This window comes from Diadema antillarum, unplaced genomic scaffold, assembly GCF_040938485.1.
Source record: "Diadema antillarum isolate AM-2024a unplaced genomic scaffold, OU_Dant_1.0 scf00000016, whole genome shotgun sequence".
Lineage (NCBI taxonomy): Eukaryota > Metazoa > Echinodermata > Echinoidea > Diadematoida > Diadematidae > Diadema > Diadema antillarum.
The window spans coordinates 635,001-654,163 of record NW_027270905.1 but is presented as its reverse complement, the minus strand read 5'-3'; the positions used below and the strand labels follow the sequence as shown (position 1 = coordinate 654,163).

The 19,163-nt window shown below is 39.2% G+C and overlaps 1 protein-coding gene across 1 annotated transcript; it reads right to left on the bottom strand.

The window, feature by feature from the left end:
• Positions 1-4,245: 4,245 nt before the first annotated feature.
• Positions 4,246-16,731, bottom strand: LOC139725143 (vacuolar protein sorting-associated protein 72 homolog). The gene is made up of 7 exons (XM_071636233.1): positions 16,656-16,731; positions 13,213-13,356; positions 11,979-12,131; positions 11,071-11,200; positions 7,749-7,943; positions 6,094-6,256; positions 4,246-5,348 (listed from the first exon to the last, which is right to left on the bottom strand). Exons 2-7 carry the CDS (start codon positions 13,330-13,332, stop codon positions 5,036-5,038), a joined length of 1,074 nt encoding a protein of 357 aa, XP_071492334.1. The 5' UTR covers positions 13,333-13,356; positions 16,656-16,731; the 3' UTR covers positions 4,246-5,035.
• Between the last annotated feature and the right edge of the window lie 2,432 nt (positions 16,732-19,163).

Genomic DNA, 19,163 nt, shown 5'->3' with positions numbered 1-19,163 from the left:
CAAGCATCTGTGATAACACATAATATCCTATCGCAAAAAACAGACCAGAATTCACGAAATAGATAACACGAAAAGATAAGAAGTTGCTCATGACTTGGAAATGATTTGCGTGCCGCTAACTCGCCTGGAAATTCCACCGGAGGTCACGACCCTTCTAAGCCCGAACTTCCCTTCTTTTTTTTCTTCTTCTTCTCCTTCTTCTTAACACTTCCTCTCCTTCTTCAAGTCAAATAAAAGAATTGGCCAAAAGCAAAAACAAAATTTAGTTAGCCTGTCATAAACAAATACCCTTGTACTAGAATTGTTCATTTGCCAAAATGTGTGAGATGACTACAGTTCAGGCGTCAATATAACCGTCACAACGATTAAAAGTTTAATGGTAACATATCTTTTCGTTTGCCAGAACATAAAACCCGGTTGTGCAAAATATGGCCCCTCTGAGGGAAATACATTAAGATTAACAAAGTGGTCGCGAAAATGAAATACATGTATGCATGTACACACATATATATATATATATATATACATATATATATATATATATATATATATATATATATATATATATATATATATATATATATATATATACTGTATATATATGTAGTTTATACATATATGTATAATATACATATATGTGATAAAAACCTAAAATGGCAATAGATCTAAGGTTTTTATCACATATATGTATATTATACATATATGTATAATGTATATATATATGTATATACATATATATGTATACACACACACACACATATATATATATATATATATATATATATATATATATATATATATATATATATATATATATATATATATATATATATATTGTATATTGTATATGGTGTGTGTGCTTTTTGTGTGTCAAAGATTTGAATTCAATAAACAGGCATCAATCATTATTCTGTATACACACGGTGTGTATACAGAATAAAGTGTCGAGTGGTACCTACTGATCTATTTAAAACTAAACATACTATTAAAAAAAAAAATGGTCACTGTCATTGACGTAATAATAATACGCCGAGGTACACGATTGACTGGACAATGATGTATGGAGCAGCAAACATTGTACACTCAGCGTGTTCGCATTCCTACGTTGCCAAGCCAATATGATTATTCCTTTCAGCGAGCACAAGTCATGCCGGGGAAAAGGGAGATTTCTTGATGTCCTCTGATATCTTAATATTGCATTCTTCTTCACTTGTTGGTAATCTGCTTCTTTCAACCTTGAAGATTCTTGCAGTACATATACTTGGTAACAGTGTGAGTCATAGGGGTAGGGTGCATGTTCCAACAATTTACAAGGTGCGACTAAAAACTGCCTCGAAACTAGCTGTTGCTGCCTTTTGTCGCCAGGAGACGAAATGCATTGCCCGAGAACAGTCAATGCTTTCTTCCTTTTCTATCAGTGATTCTCGTTCATTGCTTTTTCAGGGTTTTTATTTCAGTTGATGGTATGCAAACAAACTTGAAAGAGCTAACTTGCGAGAACTTCACAATAAATCATGCGCTTGTTTCATTCAAAAGAATATTTCGGTTGTCAAATAGCCCACCCTTTATTGTGAGCTCTCCATTCTTTTTCTGTTTTTCAAACTGTTGTCATAAAAAATAGTTTCACTGTGGCATTGATTGACCAAAAGTTTTGCATTTGACCAAAGATTCACGCAGAAAGAAATTACCGAGGACATTCAAACTACTGCTCACTTATTCAGGCAAATGTTTCTGCTGCTAGGCGAGTGAGGACTCTGTCTTCATTACAGTGACAAATTGGTTAGTTGATTTTCTCAGTTGGATGCGGACGATTTCGGGAAATACGATTTCAATAATTAATGCCATCTCCGGGGAAAATTCCCCGTTGTCACATACATAACTCATTTGTGGCACTTAACCATTTGCTTGCCCTCATTTTTTTTTTTTTTCATAGGGAATTCAAAGGATATTTTGTTTTGCCGCCTGCTGCTACGGCGATAAAGCAATATCAATTGGACGTTTATGATGAAATTAACTTCATAGTATATGAATACATTGTATCATTTCATGGATCCTGTCAATACAACACTGGTATATGAAAATAGAAAATCTACGCTACCGTGGATCTCTGCTGACGGCAGGTGTGCATCTGTCTGAAAACTTATTTGCAAAGGCACAAACGAACGCAGTGGCGGATCCAGAGGGGGCCGCAACCGGTGCACGCCCCCCCCCTTTATTTTTCATAAAAAACAAAAGAAATAAAAAGAAAAACAATGAAATGAAACCCGGAAGTGGCACCAAAAATATTAGTCACGCCCCCCCCCCCCTTTACAAAATTCCTGGATCCGCCCCTGCGAACGTACATACAGAGTCTTACACACACACACACACACATACACACACCCACATGCCGAACTGGTAGCAGAGATACATTCATCACTTTACTCTGCAATTTTTTTTTTTAATTCTCTGTGTTCTCTTCATTCAAGACAGAAACCCATCTCAATCAATTTAAGACCATACACAGTATCATTTCGGACTCACTTAACAGGAATGTCACTTTAACGGGATATTGTTTCCAGGGCACCGTTTTCACTGTTTAAGGAAGATGAGATATTGGTTGCAGGGTACAACAGAAATGCCATACAATTTAACTAAATGGATGGGAATAATTCAATGTATGTGTGGAGAAAGAACCACTAAAAGGCTTCTAGATTAAAAAAACAACAACAACAACAACGAATCAGCAGGCTTAGCATTAACTCTTGCATGCTTTGGCGAAACATTCTGTTTTTCAGATCTATGTAACTTTTTATAGATATTTATCATGCTGGACATGTAATGAGCAAAGTTGAAGAGAAAACACCAGGCTTTGCTTTGATGTAAATTTTAAGACAAATCTAAATTTATTTTTCTTTCAAATGACCAGTAGATCCATGGGTTTTGCCCACAAAACAGTGGCAGAAACTTAGAATTTACACACAAATCCAATAGGTAACACTGCTTGACAATTATTCGCCACATAATGCAAGCTACATGTGACAGGAATGGAATGGGAGTGATACTTTCCTTGCACTGTGCATTTGGCAATTTATCAATCAGGGTGGATTTGTGCGTTTGAGCAAAATGTGGTAACTTGGCACGCCGTCGACTGAGTTACGCATACGAATGTGGCACATACAGTTAATTAGACAGCAATTCACAAAGGAATAGTCACAGCTGTTTAACACACTTTGCCATCAAGCAGTATAATGCATCAGGTGGTCCAGCCCTCTGTGCCAAGCTATGTTCAAAACTGTGAACATATTCACAATACTATCAAAGTTAACTACATGTCTTTACAACAAAACATATGTTTGTAGGTACATACAGTAAGTCCAAGATAGGGATTATGAACATTCAAGTTGCCGGAAGTTGCATGGTGTAGGCCCATGTACTAAACCCTTTATGGGGGTGTGGGGATGATTCAATTTCTGACGTTTTCTCATGGGAAGCACTGCTTTATCGCGACAAGTGGATCAAGTCATTCCACCTATAGTATTGGATACCACCGGTAGATATTTTTACAATCCAAAACCATGGATATAACGCATGTGCTCTCTTAACCCGTTGAGGACGAGTCCTGAGTATACTCGGGCGGGTGTCTATGGGAAATGCGTCTTGTAGCAAAGTCAGTCCATCCTCAATGGGTTACGCTATCTGTTAGATGCTTAAATACATATTACATTTCTCAGGGAACTTGGAGTCTTATTGTCAAGGAGGGCAAGAAATCTGTGTTTGCAAGTTTTGGGAAAATATTGAAAAAGTTGATCGAGAAAGCCAGGGGCAATCACTGCTGACTACATTTAGTATTTCTATTTTTGAATTATCATCATTAATGGCAATTCACTTACCAAACTTCCTAACATGAAGGAAGTGTCTATGGTGAAAATTAACAGTAGTACCCGTAACATACTTAAAAGGTCCTACCCAACAAATTTTAAAAGCATTGCACAGAAGGATGATGTTTGGCAGCAGAACAGCACTCTTGAGAGCTCAAGACATGCTGCGCAATCGGGAAGACAGCGCTGACCATTTCTTGGGAGTCCTAAAGGCGTCTCTAAACTTTCTCCAGATAAATGGGTGATTTCTCATCTAATTACCAGAACTTAAATCTCAAGTGCTCTATACACAGATTCAAAGCATTCATGACTGTCAAAATCCAATGAGCCACATCATTGATCTTTCCAATATCTAAAATTCTGATGTGTTTTGTTTGTTGTTGTTTTTTCTCATAACAATACACTATGGTGCAAAGTGTACAGTGTGGGAAGCTGTGATATATTAATTCCTTCAGGCAAACAAACTTAATAAGCTATTGATATCAATCAAGACCAGCACAAGAAAAAATAGGCAGAGGGTGGGCATGAAAAGAACACTGTAAACATATCAGAAATGCAAAGTGGATGTCTTTATATCTGCTGGCCTGATCTGTTTTTTCTCTCTTTTATTCTGTTTTTGATATTTTGTATTGAGGGGTCAGATTTTCTGTGAATCCATCACTCAAGAGACAAACAGTCTGGATAAAGTTTAACATTGAGTCAGACTTCCACTTCAAGCGGGAAATTAAGTTTGGGTTCAACGATTAATGTTCTGCAATGCCCACTTAATATATAACTTCTCATTAAGACCAAGGAGAAATACGGCCTAGAATCTAACAAGGTAACCATATACGAAAAAAAGAAAATGGTCCAGAGCAAAGTTTTAGCCAATCATATTCAATTTGACTTGACCTTCACTATGTCCTGAGTGTGGGTAGATCTGGTGCTGCACTGTGCGTACAGGGAAGGCATCTAACACAGTACCAAGTCAGTCCCATGCACTTTGACCTGCTTGTATAAACCCTGGAGTTGAACATGACTAAAAAGGTCAGTCTCGTGGTGCAATGACGGTTGTCAAGGTGATCAGTCAGTACGACTAATGTACAGGTAATGTACGTTGACACCAACTCCGTGGATTCAAACCATGGGTGCATCAGCCAACTTCAGTGTCTCTTTTTGGGGGGTACCATCTGTTGTCATGACTCAGAGGAGCTCGCTGAACTTTTTGACCTCCGCTTTGGCGGTTCCCCAGACATGGCTGCTGCAATCTCCGCTGCATAGGTCTCCCGTATGATCTTGTACGCCTGCTTCGTGGCGAACGGGATGCCCGTGACGGGGTCAACGTAGCGGGCCGGGTACCTTGTGATGGGGCACAACTGCTTGGGCTGAGCTCGCTTCTTGCCTCGGGGGAAGGTGTCCTTGAACATCTGTGGGTCACTGTAGGTGATGAAATTCCTGCTGCATTTTTCAGCCACCTTTGTTCTCGCTGTCTTCTCTGAACCCGACGATCTGCATATCAAAATATGTTTTAGTTGCATTAAAAGTTAAGAATTTAAACTTTGTATAAGTTTATCAGATTAACCTATGTGTAATAACCAGTTACAATAAATCAAGAGTTTGTTTGAAGCACACATAAGCCATCAAGTTACATTTGATCAATCTTATAATTGATTGCTTGCAGCCTTTACAGTACACTGTAATGCAAGATCTTTTTTTTTTTTGCATGGAATTTTCGCAAATTGGAGCCAATGGACATTTTTGCGAATTGCCACTGGCTTTCAATACATGTAGTGTAGACATGAACTTTTGCCTGCATTTTTTTTTTTTTCTTTTGCTTATCTTGGCTCTAGTGAAATTTACAAAATTAACAAATGTGAACACTTCTGGATTTACAGTAAGCTCTAAAGCACTTTTAATTCATAACAGTAGCATATATGTACAGAAACTTCAAAATTCATAACTTTTGAACAGATTGTCTGATTTTCCTCAAACTTTCACTGATGTTTTCTACTAATGTTGCTGTATTCTCTCAATCCTTATGTACATTAAGGTGAACTTGTCCTTTAAGTATTATCCCTTTTCACACACACACAAATTTTCTAACTTTCATAATATATACATATGTGCTGCAGGAGGCAAAGATTTCCAGGTATTCTTCACTTCATAAAAATAACACTCAACTTGCAAAAGTCTCAAAATTATAAAAACACCATGGAACACGCCATGTATATTGTAAAGGTCAGCCTCAACTCACACTGCCTCAGCTTTGTCCACTTTGTCAACATTGATGTTGCCAACTTCCTGTATCTTGGGCGTGGCTGGCATGGTGATGGACTGGAAGCGGATGAAGGGGCCGGTAAAGGCTTTCTTGAACACCTTTGTCTTCTTCTTCTCCTCCTCCAGCTGTTGGAAGAGATCTGGATGCAGATGTCAAGAGGAGAATTTAAAAAAAAATGAGGAAAGAGAAAGCGGGAGATGAAATTCTAATTTTTCAGGTCATGATGACAATGATGAAAGAGTTCCTTTAGAGGAGGTTGCCCAACTTTCCAATACCTCTACAAACTAGGACAATTTAAATGCCCTCTAGATCTGCAACTCAGATTATCACTGACAATTGATCATCAGTGGAACATCCCACACCATGTACAATCCACGGTCACAGAGTCCCGCGCAAAAGTAAAATGTGCTGCTCTGTGTTTTCAAAAGATGCTTTTTCATATGAAATGAACAACAAGAAATAATATGTCCATCTTAGCTAAAATGCCTTGTCATTCTGAATCAGAGACAATCCATGTCCCTGTACTTTGAGGTGTTATGCCACATTGCACAACAATGTATTGGTCTACAATCTAATTAAATAATTGTGCTACATTCTTAAGATGATTGCTTATCATAATCAGGACAAACATTTGTTGAGCTATTGCATAGGTAAAGATGTCAGAGAATACTACTTGATTGGGCAAAACCAATAATGACACACCAAAATGCAACTGCTATTTTGCTACTGGAGAGGCAAAACAGTAAGGTGAAGGTCTGTTATTTTTGTCGTTTTGGTGCCTTCCTGCTTTTTAAAGCCAACACATAGTTCCTGTGTGCCACGCAGAACTGTTGATTTTGCTCCAAAGTGTACACATATCTATAAGAAATATGTGTTAAATAATGCCGTCATAACACAATTTCAAATAGGTTATGATGAAAATGCGAAATATTAACCAATAGCTTCGCCACAAGTACTACAATTTCAGAGCTTACCCAATTATGGTTGCTACATGATATTCTATATATTCGATTATATCAGTTTCATTATACCTGGCCACAGCGATATCCGTTGCACACAAGTCTGCACGCAATTCAATACCAATGCTTGGACACAATTCGATCATCGTGTAATAGCACCGTCCTACATACTCAATATTACAGGAGGGCACTTCAGGACTAAAAGTTGGTATTCAGACTTTTATCATTTTATCCTTTTGATCTCCAAATAAAACAAAACAACTCATTATCTCAGCAAATTGCGTCAGCCAGACAAGTTTTTTGGTAGAGCTTTCCCATATATAGAAAGCAAATTCCAAATGGTAGAAGAAGAGTTTTGAGCCCTTTCATGTACTATGTTTTAGTTTTAAAATGTCAAGTGATGTGGACAAAAACAAAACACTTGCATTCATAATTTCAATTTCTCTTTTAGATTTAGTCACATTCATCACACAAAATAGACCAAGTCAATGAAAAGCAAGAACTGATTGTGATTGTTTGGTTTTGTTTTAATCTGTTTATGTGGGAAGCAATCTTTCAGGCTTTGACAGAAATGTATTGCTATGGTCATTGCATGAGATCCCAACCACACTATACTGCTTCATCAAAGGTATGGATGAATGGATGAATAGATGAAAAGAATAGCAGCCTTACACAGCGAGTGCAGGTTTTTCTTCTCCGTGATCTTGGCCTCTGCCAGGAGCTCCTCCTGCGTCAGCCGTCTCATCTCGGGGACGTTCTTCCTTGAGTGCTGCTGCTTCATGATGCGGGCCTTGGTCTCGCGCTCCTTGATCCGCATCTCAAACTCGTTGACTCGCTGGACGGTGGACCGCCTGGTCGACTTCCTCACTGTGCATAAAGCAGACACAACAAACTATAGAGTGGACTTGTAGTAGACAAGAGAATGGTTTGTCATTTTGTCATCCAATCAAAGAAACATGCACATTCCTATCCCTCGTGCGCATGAGAAAATGGTAAAGACACAGCAAAACAGCTCATGTACTCTATCCAAAAGCAGGGAAGTGTGTAAGAATGCTTTGAGAATAGCAGAAATGTCTTGAGTCAAATACATTCTAAAATGAAGGCCAATGCCATCGGCAAAATCAGAAACTACAGTCATGTTTACCTTCACAGCAATAAATATGACAGTTCATACACATGCCCCTCCATACAGCTATTAAACAGTTTTAGTTGGAACCCACACAAGCCGTCCGTATGGGGAATTTATATCTGCATTCCACACACGACTTCTTTTGTAGGCAGAATGGCACCAAGCTGAACAACCAGACTACCAGACTAAGTTCTTCCACAGTAATGAGTGATACTTACTCTCCCTTTAATTGTGAACTAATGTGATCTGGGGTGAAATAAACAAGAAGTCATCAAAATTGAGGTGTATCAAAGACAGTCCCATAGGTCCTGAGTGTGGTGCAGCACAATGCTATGAGGTTTCAGTCATGTTGATTACTTTAAAATCAGAAACATTTTGGACATGACGCTTTAACAAATTGGAGGCGAGGGAATTTTTCGCGGCATAAAATTTTCATGAATTGTCACTGGCATTCATTGCATTATGTACGCAAAAATTTTCGCATGAATTTTACTTTGGCGAATCTTTGCTCCACATGAAATTCATGCACATGAAAATTTGTACTTTTACCTTAATATGACTGACTCCAACAACAGGGCTTTCAGGCACTCAGGTAATATAATAACTGCATGAATTTTAAATATCACCAGTTAAAATTGATACTGTGCTGCATTCAAACACATAGGGCCAATTCATGTCTAAACATATTAATACCCTAAGGAAGGATAGGATTTTCAGACGGCTTATCAAATTGAGGACACTATATAAATGTGCCTTGTGTCTTCATTCAAAAATAAATATCATTAATGTCAGCATAAAAAAATTGCTACTTCGCATTCATTGCTTTATATTTAATATATGTTGGTTTAAATTTGTTCCCATTAATAAGGTGCACTGAAAATTTGGAGGAGAGTGTAGAGCACACAGCTCTACCTTCAGCTCTACCACCTGTGGAATGAAGAGCAGCACAGAATGGTTAGCATATTCTCATGGTTGGACACCCAGGTAAGTGGCTGGAATGAAAACAAACCCAGGATCAACATATTTCTGGGACATAATTATCTTCTTTTCTTCCATAGTCGACCTTGAAATTCCATGAAACTAACAGATATGGTACATCGTACCATTTGTGACAGCAACAAGAAATGTTATTGATAAATTACAAAAGAGAATGATAGAGCAAGGATTCTTAATGCCTATGCTGTGTTGTCTGTATCCCAATGTAGATTCATACACTGCATTCACATCGGTTCAAACTAAAGCTCCGCACACGTAATGTAGGCGAATTGTTTGCTCTCACTCCAGCTACAATGTAAAACATGATATATTCGCGGCACGAAATTTTCGCGAATTGGAGCTGACGGCCTTTTCTGTGGCATGAAATTTTCGCGAATTGCCACTGGCGTGCAATGTATATAGTGTAGACAAGAAATTTCGCGAATCTTGGCGCTCGCGAAATTCGCGAGATTAAAATGCACGCGAACATTCCTCGTTTTACAGTACCCGAAGTGACGTATACCCAACCATGAAAATTCATTTCATGGAACAGACAGCCCGTTTTCTTTGCTCACCAGGCTTTGTGTGGTGACTGCATAAGTATGCAGGTGTTGATGATGTTGACTTGGTACATGAATAGAAGAAAATGAAATATAATCTACTAATGTATACCCCATATATTCAGCGAGTCTAAATTTTTGCGAATCGGGACTTCACGACGATTTCTGTGAGTGGTTAAATTCGCGATCATGGAGTACAGTACTGAACGGAGAAATGTATACGTGTGCATGTCACATTCATATCATGATCAGAGTCAATATTTTTACGTCTTTAAATTTGCAAATAGTACCTGACTTGCGAAACTCATGAAAATAAAAACCTCACGAAATATTAGGCGTATACAGTATTTGTGCTGCTTCGTGACTCGTGCAACTCATTGACTGCAAATCATTTTGTATTATTTGACAGTCATTGGTACCAGAAGTCAAAGTTATGTGTATTAAACAGTCTCCTTAACCAGACTAAGATACCTTACCACATGCAGCTCATTACTTCCTCACAACTTTTACTGAGTGCCGAGTGTCATCAGGGGGTAATTGTCCTCATATGGTGTGATTCCTCTATACTCAGACTCTATAGAATCACCCACATACTGCATTTGTGTATTCTGTTGATGTCTGGTTTCAACAAGGGGATTGATACTCACTGCATTCATTAATGCTACATCGGATGAACCTTCTCTACATACATGTACATGAGTAGTAATCTACTATTTCAGTAAACCGTGTGTGTGTTAGGGTGCACAGCTATCAGGAATAAAATCAGTCATTAATGAAATCCTGTTCACTGTTTGGTCTACGTAGCGTCATGTGACCAAACATAACCTTTCTATGTTGAAGATGATTGTCACGTTATAATCAGGGCATAGTGCACTTTACCATGAATAAGACGAGATATGTTTTTTATGGCATAGTAATCAATAGCACATGGTAAAGTGCTATTAGTATCAGTCTCATAGATCATTGTGTAAAGCCATGTTCACTGCACGAGGTACGCTGACCGTACATATCCGATATGTATGTAAACAAACAACCAAGCTAGAGTGACATTTTCGTATTACAGAGAAAACACGTTATGATTTTTCGAGGATGTAAAACAAATATATCATGCACAATTTCGAGCCCCTGGTAAAATTATCGATTCTCAGACAAAATTCTGAGAGAAATTGTATTATTTTCTGAGGGGCGCAACCCAGAAGAAAACAGTGCTATTCCCGTCGCCATGGAATGCATAATATCAACCAGCAGCTCTACAGTACAGTGCTTGGTATATTTGTGAAGTACCTAACTGCAAACTTGGTCAGTCAGATAATTCTGCACAAATACTCACCAGATTCATCCCTGTGGTCCCTCCCACGTCGATGAAGTCTACTGGACTTGGGAGTGGCACTCTTTTCTTTCTTCTCTTTGGGCGCTGCATCTGGACTGGCTTTTTTAACTGCAGGTTTCTTGGGTGGTTCCTTCCAGGTGATAAGAAAAATGAAGCAGTGAAAAAAAAAAGTGAGTGGAATTGCTGTAGAGATTTCCTTATGAGGATTTCTTGAGAGGGGGCATCAATGATTTTATGTGTGAAAAACAAATATCAAGTTGTCAAAATAAAAGAATTTTGGAGCCACTGAAACAGTTCATATCGTGGAACTCCGTATCTTATGATTTAAATATCAATGGGGCACAATTGATCCATGTAAATCTTCTTTACTACATTGAGTATATTCTGTCACCCAAGAAAAATCAAGCTTCAAGGAGCTACAGCAAAATGAGAATTTATGAAGACTAATCCAAAAAAATTGACATATTACGGTGGCAGAAAGCAATCTTAAACAGAGGTTAACAATAAATCATACTTTCAATTCACTGTGAATTAAATGGAGCATTAATGTCTTCACATCTACTCTATTTACATGTGAGCACCAAGGGAATTTAATCTCAGTAGAAGGTTATTGCACAAAGGGGTCACTTAACATGTGTTCTGCAAGATACAAGATACCTGTCTTCTACAAGAATCTAAAGATATGTCAAGGAGAAAGAAAGAAAGAAAAAAAGAAAGAAAGAAAGAAAGAAAGAAAGAAAGAAAGAAAGAAAGAAAGGAAGGGACAGAAAGAAAAAAAAGACAGAAAGAAAGAAAGGAAGAAAGAGAGAAAGAAAGAAAGAAAGAATAAAGAAAGAAAGACAGAAAGACAGACAAAGAAAACATACAGGATGAGAGCAAGAATGATACCATCTCTCAGAAATGCTAACTTTATACGCTTTGGTGATGACCCTTCGCTTCCGCTTCTGCCCCTCATCATCACTCTCACTGATCACTTCATCGTCCTCTGGTGCATCGATGTCGCTGTCTGACGATGTCTCTGCGTCACTCTCCTCACTGGAGTATTCCTCATCTCCAGATTCCTAAGAGGTAGAAACCATCATTTGATTATTTTCAGTTTAGAGTGTTCAGGGTTTGGCCAAACTCTAACTCTCTCTTTAAAAGATATCTAGTACATGTATATTGTGCGGTGTTTGGTACAAATTGGTAATGAGCCAAAAGGTTTCACTGTTTTTACTGGCACTTGGGGGTTTCATTCTTTTCTTCTCCTTCTTTTTTTCAAATACAGCAGTGTAAAAACAGCTGTCATCTGGGGAAAAAACGTACAAACATAAATGTCTACTGACAACTGGGCAAAAATTGTGTCAAGAACAACTATGGGCATTGGAAATTTATACCATCTCAGTCTGAGAAGTTTCCCTAGATGCATGTTATGCAAGACCAAACTATACATATTATCCACACTCAGCACAAACGAGGCTTGTGACAATAAATAAGCAAATCACCAAAGCAGCTCATTATTGCTGGATTTGGGCAAATCTCAATTCTGCTTTATACATGTCTAGGGTCTTCCTTGTTGAGGGTAGTCTCTGTAGTGTGAGCACTGCTCTTCCACAGGGCCCTGTCATCATCATCATCAATCCAGCATTATTAGGCACCACAGCATTACCAGGCACCCATTTTTACACCCTGTGTCAAGAGTGACACATGGGTACAAACACCCTGTCCAAGATCGTAAGCACTTAGCAGGATTCAGACTTGAGACGTCCATTTGTATGTATCATCCAGTATACCATGTTGCCTTTGTACTTGTAGATTCAGTTCCTGATCTCTGTCTTCACTATTGTTGTTTTTGCTCATGGTGTGACGTCTGATAATGATTCGTGGGTTGACTGTGTTCTTGGGTGAAACCATGTCACACAAAAATCTCTTGTGTTCCACATACACTGTAAATTATAGATCTTTGCATGAGAAACATCAAGTAAATGCAAAGGAAAAAGTAATTGCTATATTGGCATAATTTTGTCACGAGAAAACTCTCATTTGCATCTGAATACAACACCACAGCACTGAAAGACAGGACACTGACCCATAGCGGACAAACTGCACAGTAAATCATTTAAACTCATGGTTTCATGTAGTTTGCATGTGTAATGATCTTACCTCTTCAAAGCCACCATAGGTGGTCTTGTAGAACTCATCCTCCTGTTCCTCAGCCAGCAGACGATGCATCTGGCTTCCAGCGTTTGCACGCCTCTCCCTCGTCTTTGCTAGCCCAGACATGCTGATCAATCAAGAGCTTTGAATCTTTCAAGGGGAATTCAGGTAAGGAAAGATTAAGCATCGTGGATTAAAAGCATTTTCTCTCTCTCCTTCTTTCTCTTTGATGAAATGGCTCCAAGAAATTGTACATCTATGATCCTGATTGGCTTTTTCTTGCATGATCTTACAATACTTTAACTACTTCAATCCAAAAGACTAGACAGCCCTCACAGATGATAGAAAGGCAATGGTTTTGCTTTTACAGAGCTGTGGATCAGTGTGGACATACACTACATTACATGCATTCACAATGCAAGCAGTCTTTGATATTTCTAACATATCATATGAGCTGTAAAGTTAACAAATATGCTAGATTTGTTTTACCATATTCATCATATAAAAATTTCTGCACAGTGCATAACCTCTCTTGCAAAAGCAGAAATGTGTACTATATACACCATATATTCAGCAAGTCTAACTTTTCTAAAATCGGGACTTCTTGAAGAAATGTATGTGTGCACATCACATCCATGTCGTGATCAGAGTTAATATTTTCCTGTGTTTACAAATTCAAGAGTAGCGCTAGCAAAATTCATGAAAATAAAAACCTTGCAAAATATTTGGCGTATATAATACAATGTATACTCACTATTTGGATTTCATAATTATGGGTATTAAACTAAATGGATTCATGTGTAGGTTTACATAGATGTATCCAGTGGCTCGGGCCATGGTTACAACCACATGTATGTGTCCGGATGGGAAAGACACACATGTGTGGTTGCATATTTAATTACGAGGGTGTAGGATTGTGCGCTTAAGACTAATATGCACCCTATCTGATAACACGCAAATCCCATAGGGCGCACGATATAAATTTTGAGCCAGATCTCTATGGCAAGCTGCCAAAAAATCCTAACAAATTTGGTATCATATGAAAGAAGAAGTTGGTCTCCATATTTTCTGAGAGTGCTGGTAAATGTTTCTGACTAAAAGTTGATGAAAACATCGTTAGAATCACATAAGTCCTCATACTCAGCATCTGCTTCCATACTGGAACCAGCAAGTGGCATGCAAAGAAATAGTTTACAATACACTTGTATGCTGAATCCGATGGTGAGGTTAATTTTTTGCTAGCTCCATGTCTCCCTGTGGGAAATGGATATTGCTTTGAAAACACCCCTTGCAATAATCATTTTGTCTCAGCGAAAGTTTAAGGTGTGGCTTCGTATGCAAGAATGCATAGTAACATCCTCACAAAGGGGCTTATACGTGTAAATCTACGAATGGTGGTAATGAGGCACCAATTCCAAGGCCAGAGCCTTTACATTTTCAAGCAAACTGCAAGCACCTGCTCTCGACAATCAACTGAACAAGCAGCTCCCTCTGCTCGTGATGGTGCTGGCTGGTGATCACAAAGCATGATTCTCACATTCACAACGCTGACTGCATCAGGGCTTGCAATGTTGGGATTTACTGTGGTAGAGCAGCACATACGTACATGTATGCACACAGCACACACGAGAGGGAGTGACTTCTGCACTGGCAGTGCCGTATATAAAGAGAGTCTGGCCAAATCGGTTTTGAGCCTACGAGTGTGAAGCCTGTGATTGGTCAAAACAGGTCCCGTGATCTTCGTGGAGCCATGTCATTACCAAAGTGCACTCATACGCAGTGCCCATTGTTCACTACCCCTTAGGCCTACTTGGTTTGCTTTCATTATTACGTATAGGGCTTACTTAGCCTGACCAGACTGCTGTGCAAAGCACAGCAGTCTGACATGTGCTAGTGTTTAAACGTTGTAAACGACCGTCGCTTTTGACGGCAAGACCACAAAAAATGTCTTTTATTTTGTTTGATTTTAACAGTAATACCACCCACCTATATCGTATTTTGCTGATGGTTGAGTTGAATTTGGTGTTTTCTTGGTATCCAAACCTTATTGTTGAATTTTTCGGAGAAGATTGTGCGATGATTCACAAAATCAACGAACTACCACGAACGCTCAACCCGAAGTACCGTGGTAGCATTTTACGTACGCCCGTGCGTTTCTTGTGTTACGTAAAGGTTGTCGTCTTGTACGTACATGTATTTCCGCGCATGCTGCTCTCATAATTTGACGTCACTTCCGCTCCGACTAGCTACGTTGTAGTATAGGAGAATGATTACCATTCAAGAACACGCAGAAGATTAGGAGTGAAGCAATACGGACGCTTACAGACCTGATTTTAAGGACGGATTTCGGTGGGTTCTTGATGTAATTAAAAAAAATACGCATACAGATTATTGAATGATTATAATAGATTACGGGGATTCCTTATATTTTAGTTTTCGAAGATTAATAAAGATATTCATGAAGGAAACGTACGCCCACCGCTGAAAAATAACAACGTCTGCGAAGGAGTAGACGTGCAGCCGCTGTCGCAAAGTGACAGCGGCTGCGTGTAGTTAAGGGCTTACTATGACTGAGCGTACGCGCTCACCCTCTAATGCGTAATACGCTGGGCAATCCAATGACATGGCATCCAATTCAGCAGTTGTCCAGACTGTCTTTATAAAGCAAGTTACCCAATGTTCGACAGCCTCAATTGCGGAAGCAAAATAGCGCGTATGATTCGAACGCCTGCGCTGCGATCATCGTTTGAACGCCTGTACTCATTGTTCGACCCCATATATCCGTGCTTCGACATTCGCGACATACCGCGCCGTGCGCTCGCCCTGCCTATGAATGGATTAGCGCGCGTGGGCGAAACTGTAAAGGCCTACATACACAGCCACAATGGCAGCAGTTTCTGAGATAACACGAGCGTTTATGCGATATTTATATTTTGCATGCCACCCGTGCCAGAATTTGCGGTATCGCCATGGTTCGATCGCAACGTGTTATGTATGCGTTGAATCTCTCGCACAGCGTGGAGTACAGGGGTACCGCGCTCTCAAGGTGCGATGTAAATTTACTAGAAAGAATCTGTAAACAACTAAATTTACTGACAAGTTACTGGTTTTCTACTGGAATCTAGTAATATTGCCGTGATTTTAAAGCTTAATTTCTTGAGATAGAAATATCATTTCGCCATGAAATGTTCAGTAGAGCTCTATATGTACATTAGATATAGACATCTAGAGTCTAAACGATAGACATCACTCTATACGTTAAGTTGAAGTAAATTTAAAGTAGAGGTAAATCACTCACGTAAAATGCGGTACATGGGACCACTCAAATTGACTTGCGTGCAAGTGTACGAGTTCTTCGCTTTCAACAGTGTCAGTAGGTCAAAACTTGGCCAACCTGAATCTAATGCAACTTTCGTTTGTTTTACAGCTTGACTACATGTGTAACTTACTTTTTAAAGACCGAATGGATTCACAGCTGCTCTGTTCCTCGTACAATATGACAGTAAAGGTAAAAAAAAGAAAAAAAGAAGCGCTTATTTTTTGGGTGCCTTCGCCTCTTCTTTTTCTTTCGAGCGAGGCGAGGGTAATGGGGAAGGGCGCCGCCAAGCGATTAGCTGTGTATGGAGCATTATTAAGAGTTCTGTGGGAGCATGCATGATTGTGGGGAAATGACGCAAATAATAGCCCTTACGGGGAGGGGGGGAGGGGGAAGGGGGAGGGGGAGGGGGGAGGGGGAGGGGGAGGGGGAGGGGGGAGGGGAGGGGGAGGGGGAGGGGGAGGGGGAGGGGGAGGGGGAGGGGAGGGGAGGGGGAGGGGGAAGGGGGGAGGGTGAGGGAGGAGGTGCAGGGGGGACAACTCCCACTTTCCTTTTCCGGAATTTTCGAAGAGGTAATTCATTCCTAATTTCGCTAGTATTTTTTAGGAAAAAGATGTCAAAATGTGCATCGATCGTGGGGGCAGTGCTCATCCTCGCATCCTCATTTTATTGTTTATCATACAATTCCTTAATTATCCCATAAGTTATTGTAATACTGTATGAGCGAATTGTAATTCTACAAAAATAAATTCCATCTTTAAATTACAAAAGGATAGTTTTGTAGGCCTATAAGATCCCAATTCTTGGCTCATAGTGATTCTTTACTTCATGAACTTAAAGCATTAAAAATGCTGCATGATTGATTGAACATTATTCAACTTAAGAGTAGCGGTCATTATGCTCAAGTAGCCTACAGTCAGGATCAACATCACATTTTGATAACATGTTTAGGCTCCACACTTCTGTTCATTCGTACCCTACCCGCATAGGTAGAAATTTCCATCTTACAAATCCCAAATTGTTAGTGACTCACAAATCTATCAGACATTCGGGTCCGGACATTTGGAATAATCTTCCCGACAATATAAAGTCTTGTTCAACTATTTCCTCCATATATGCTCCTTGCTCATTAAGTTTATAATTATACTGCAGGCTTATAATAGTTATTTTTCAATCTCCATTTTTCAGCATTCAACTTCATTCTGCATCCACACCTGTAACTGCAGTGCACTCACCTGATCACGTGATTTTCCTCAAGAGAGTTGTGTCGTCGGATGGTATTTTAATACATTCCACTTTGTGTTGTCCTTTTTGGTCAAATGGCATTTAAAATACTTTAAAGATTTACGTGATTTGTTCGACGTGTGTGCGTTCCGTTCCTTCAGTTAAAAAAGAAAAGAAAAAAAGATGTTATAAGCCGCAATGTTTTGAGGCCGTCGTCCAAGTCAAGCGATTCGCTTATTGATAACGGTCTTCTCCACCTGTATTTAAAGATTTAAAGATTTGCTATGAAAATATGTATTATTTCACATGATTATATATTTGTAATGTGAACTCTTGTTTGTATTTTCATGACTTGTGAATAATTATGTTTGATATCATCATACTTATTTTTTTCTTATACAAGTGGAGAAATAAAACTTACTGAAACTGAAACTGAAACTAATGAGGCCCCGTCCATTTCAAGCTTAATCTCTCACGATGGTGGTCTCCTGTATTCAATTATTGTATCTGATATTTACTGGAAAATATTTACTATTATATTCCACATACTAAGAATGTTGCAATAGGATTGGTCCAGAGGTGATCACGTGATGAAGCGTAGTTTTGCCCATCATATCACCTGAGAAGAAAAGTTCGTTACACTCTATGTTGATAGTCCCTTTTGTTTCGCTGATCTCCACACAGTCCACACAGTCCTAATGCAAGATGAGTACGCGCGAAATAAAAGTGCGTTGCACTGTGGACTATCATATGACCTAGGTCACTTGATAGTACACAGTGCAACGCACTTTCACTTCGGTGCCGCGCGGTGCGCGCAAGAAATTCATTGTTTTGTCATCTACGCGCACAGGTAGCCTAAGCCCTAAAGGATACCTAAAGACAGCTAAAACGGTTTCAGGTGTGGAATAAAATTGGGATTTCTAGGACCCTAGATGTGGAATATAAAGCAAATAATCAACTTTTAGTTTCAGGCAATGAGACAAACTATCACTTCCTCGGCGATCTGAATGTGTACGCTATCTTTCCTCAGCTGCGCTTCGGAAAGATAGCTACATCCAGATCGCCTCGGAAGTGATAGTTTGTCCCATCACCTTCACCAATGTTGATTATTTGCTTACTATCTTATTTACATCTTTTGTGTATGTTTACTGCACAATACTATTGTTTATGTGTATCTATTCGTGTAGTGTTATGTTATCATTATAAATCATTGCACTTGTTATTCTTTGTCTTTAATATTTGTTTTAAATTTGTATTTGATTGAATGTAGAAATTAATAAATCAATCAAACAAACAAACAAACAAGTAAACACCCCCCCCCCTCGTAAAAACCCCTCTGTTTATGGGTAGACCTGAAGGCACTCTCACACCTGGCAGTTGAGACGGGGCAAGGGTATGGCCGCATGCCACCTGGAGG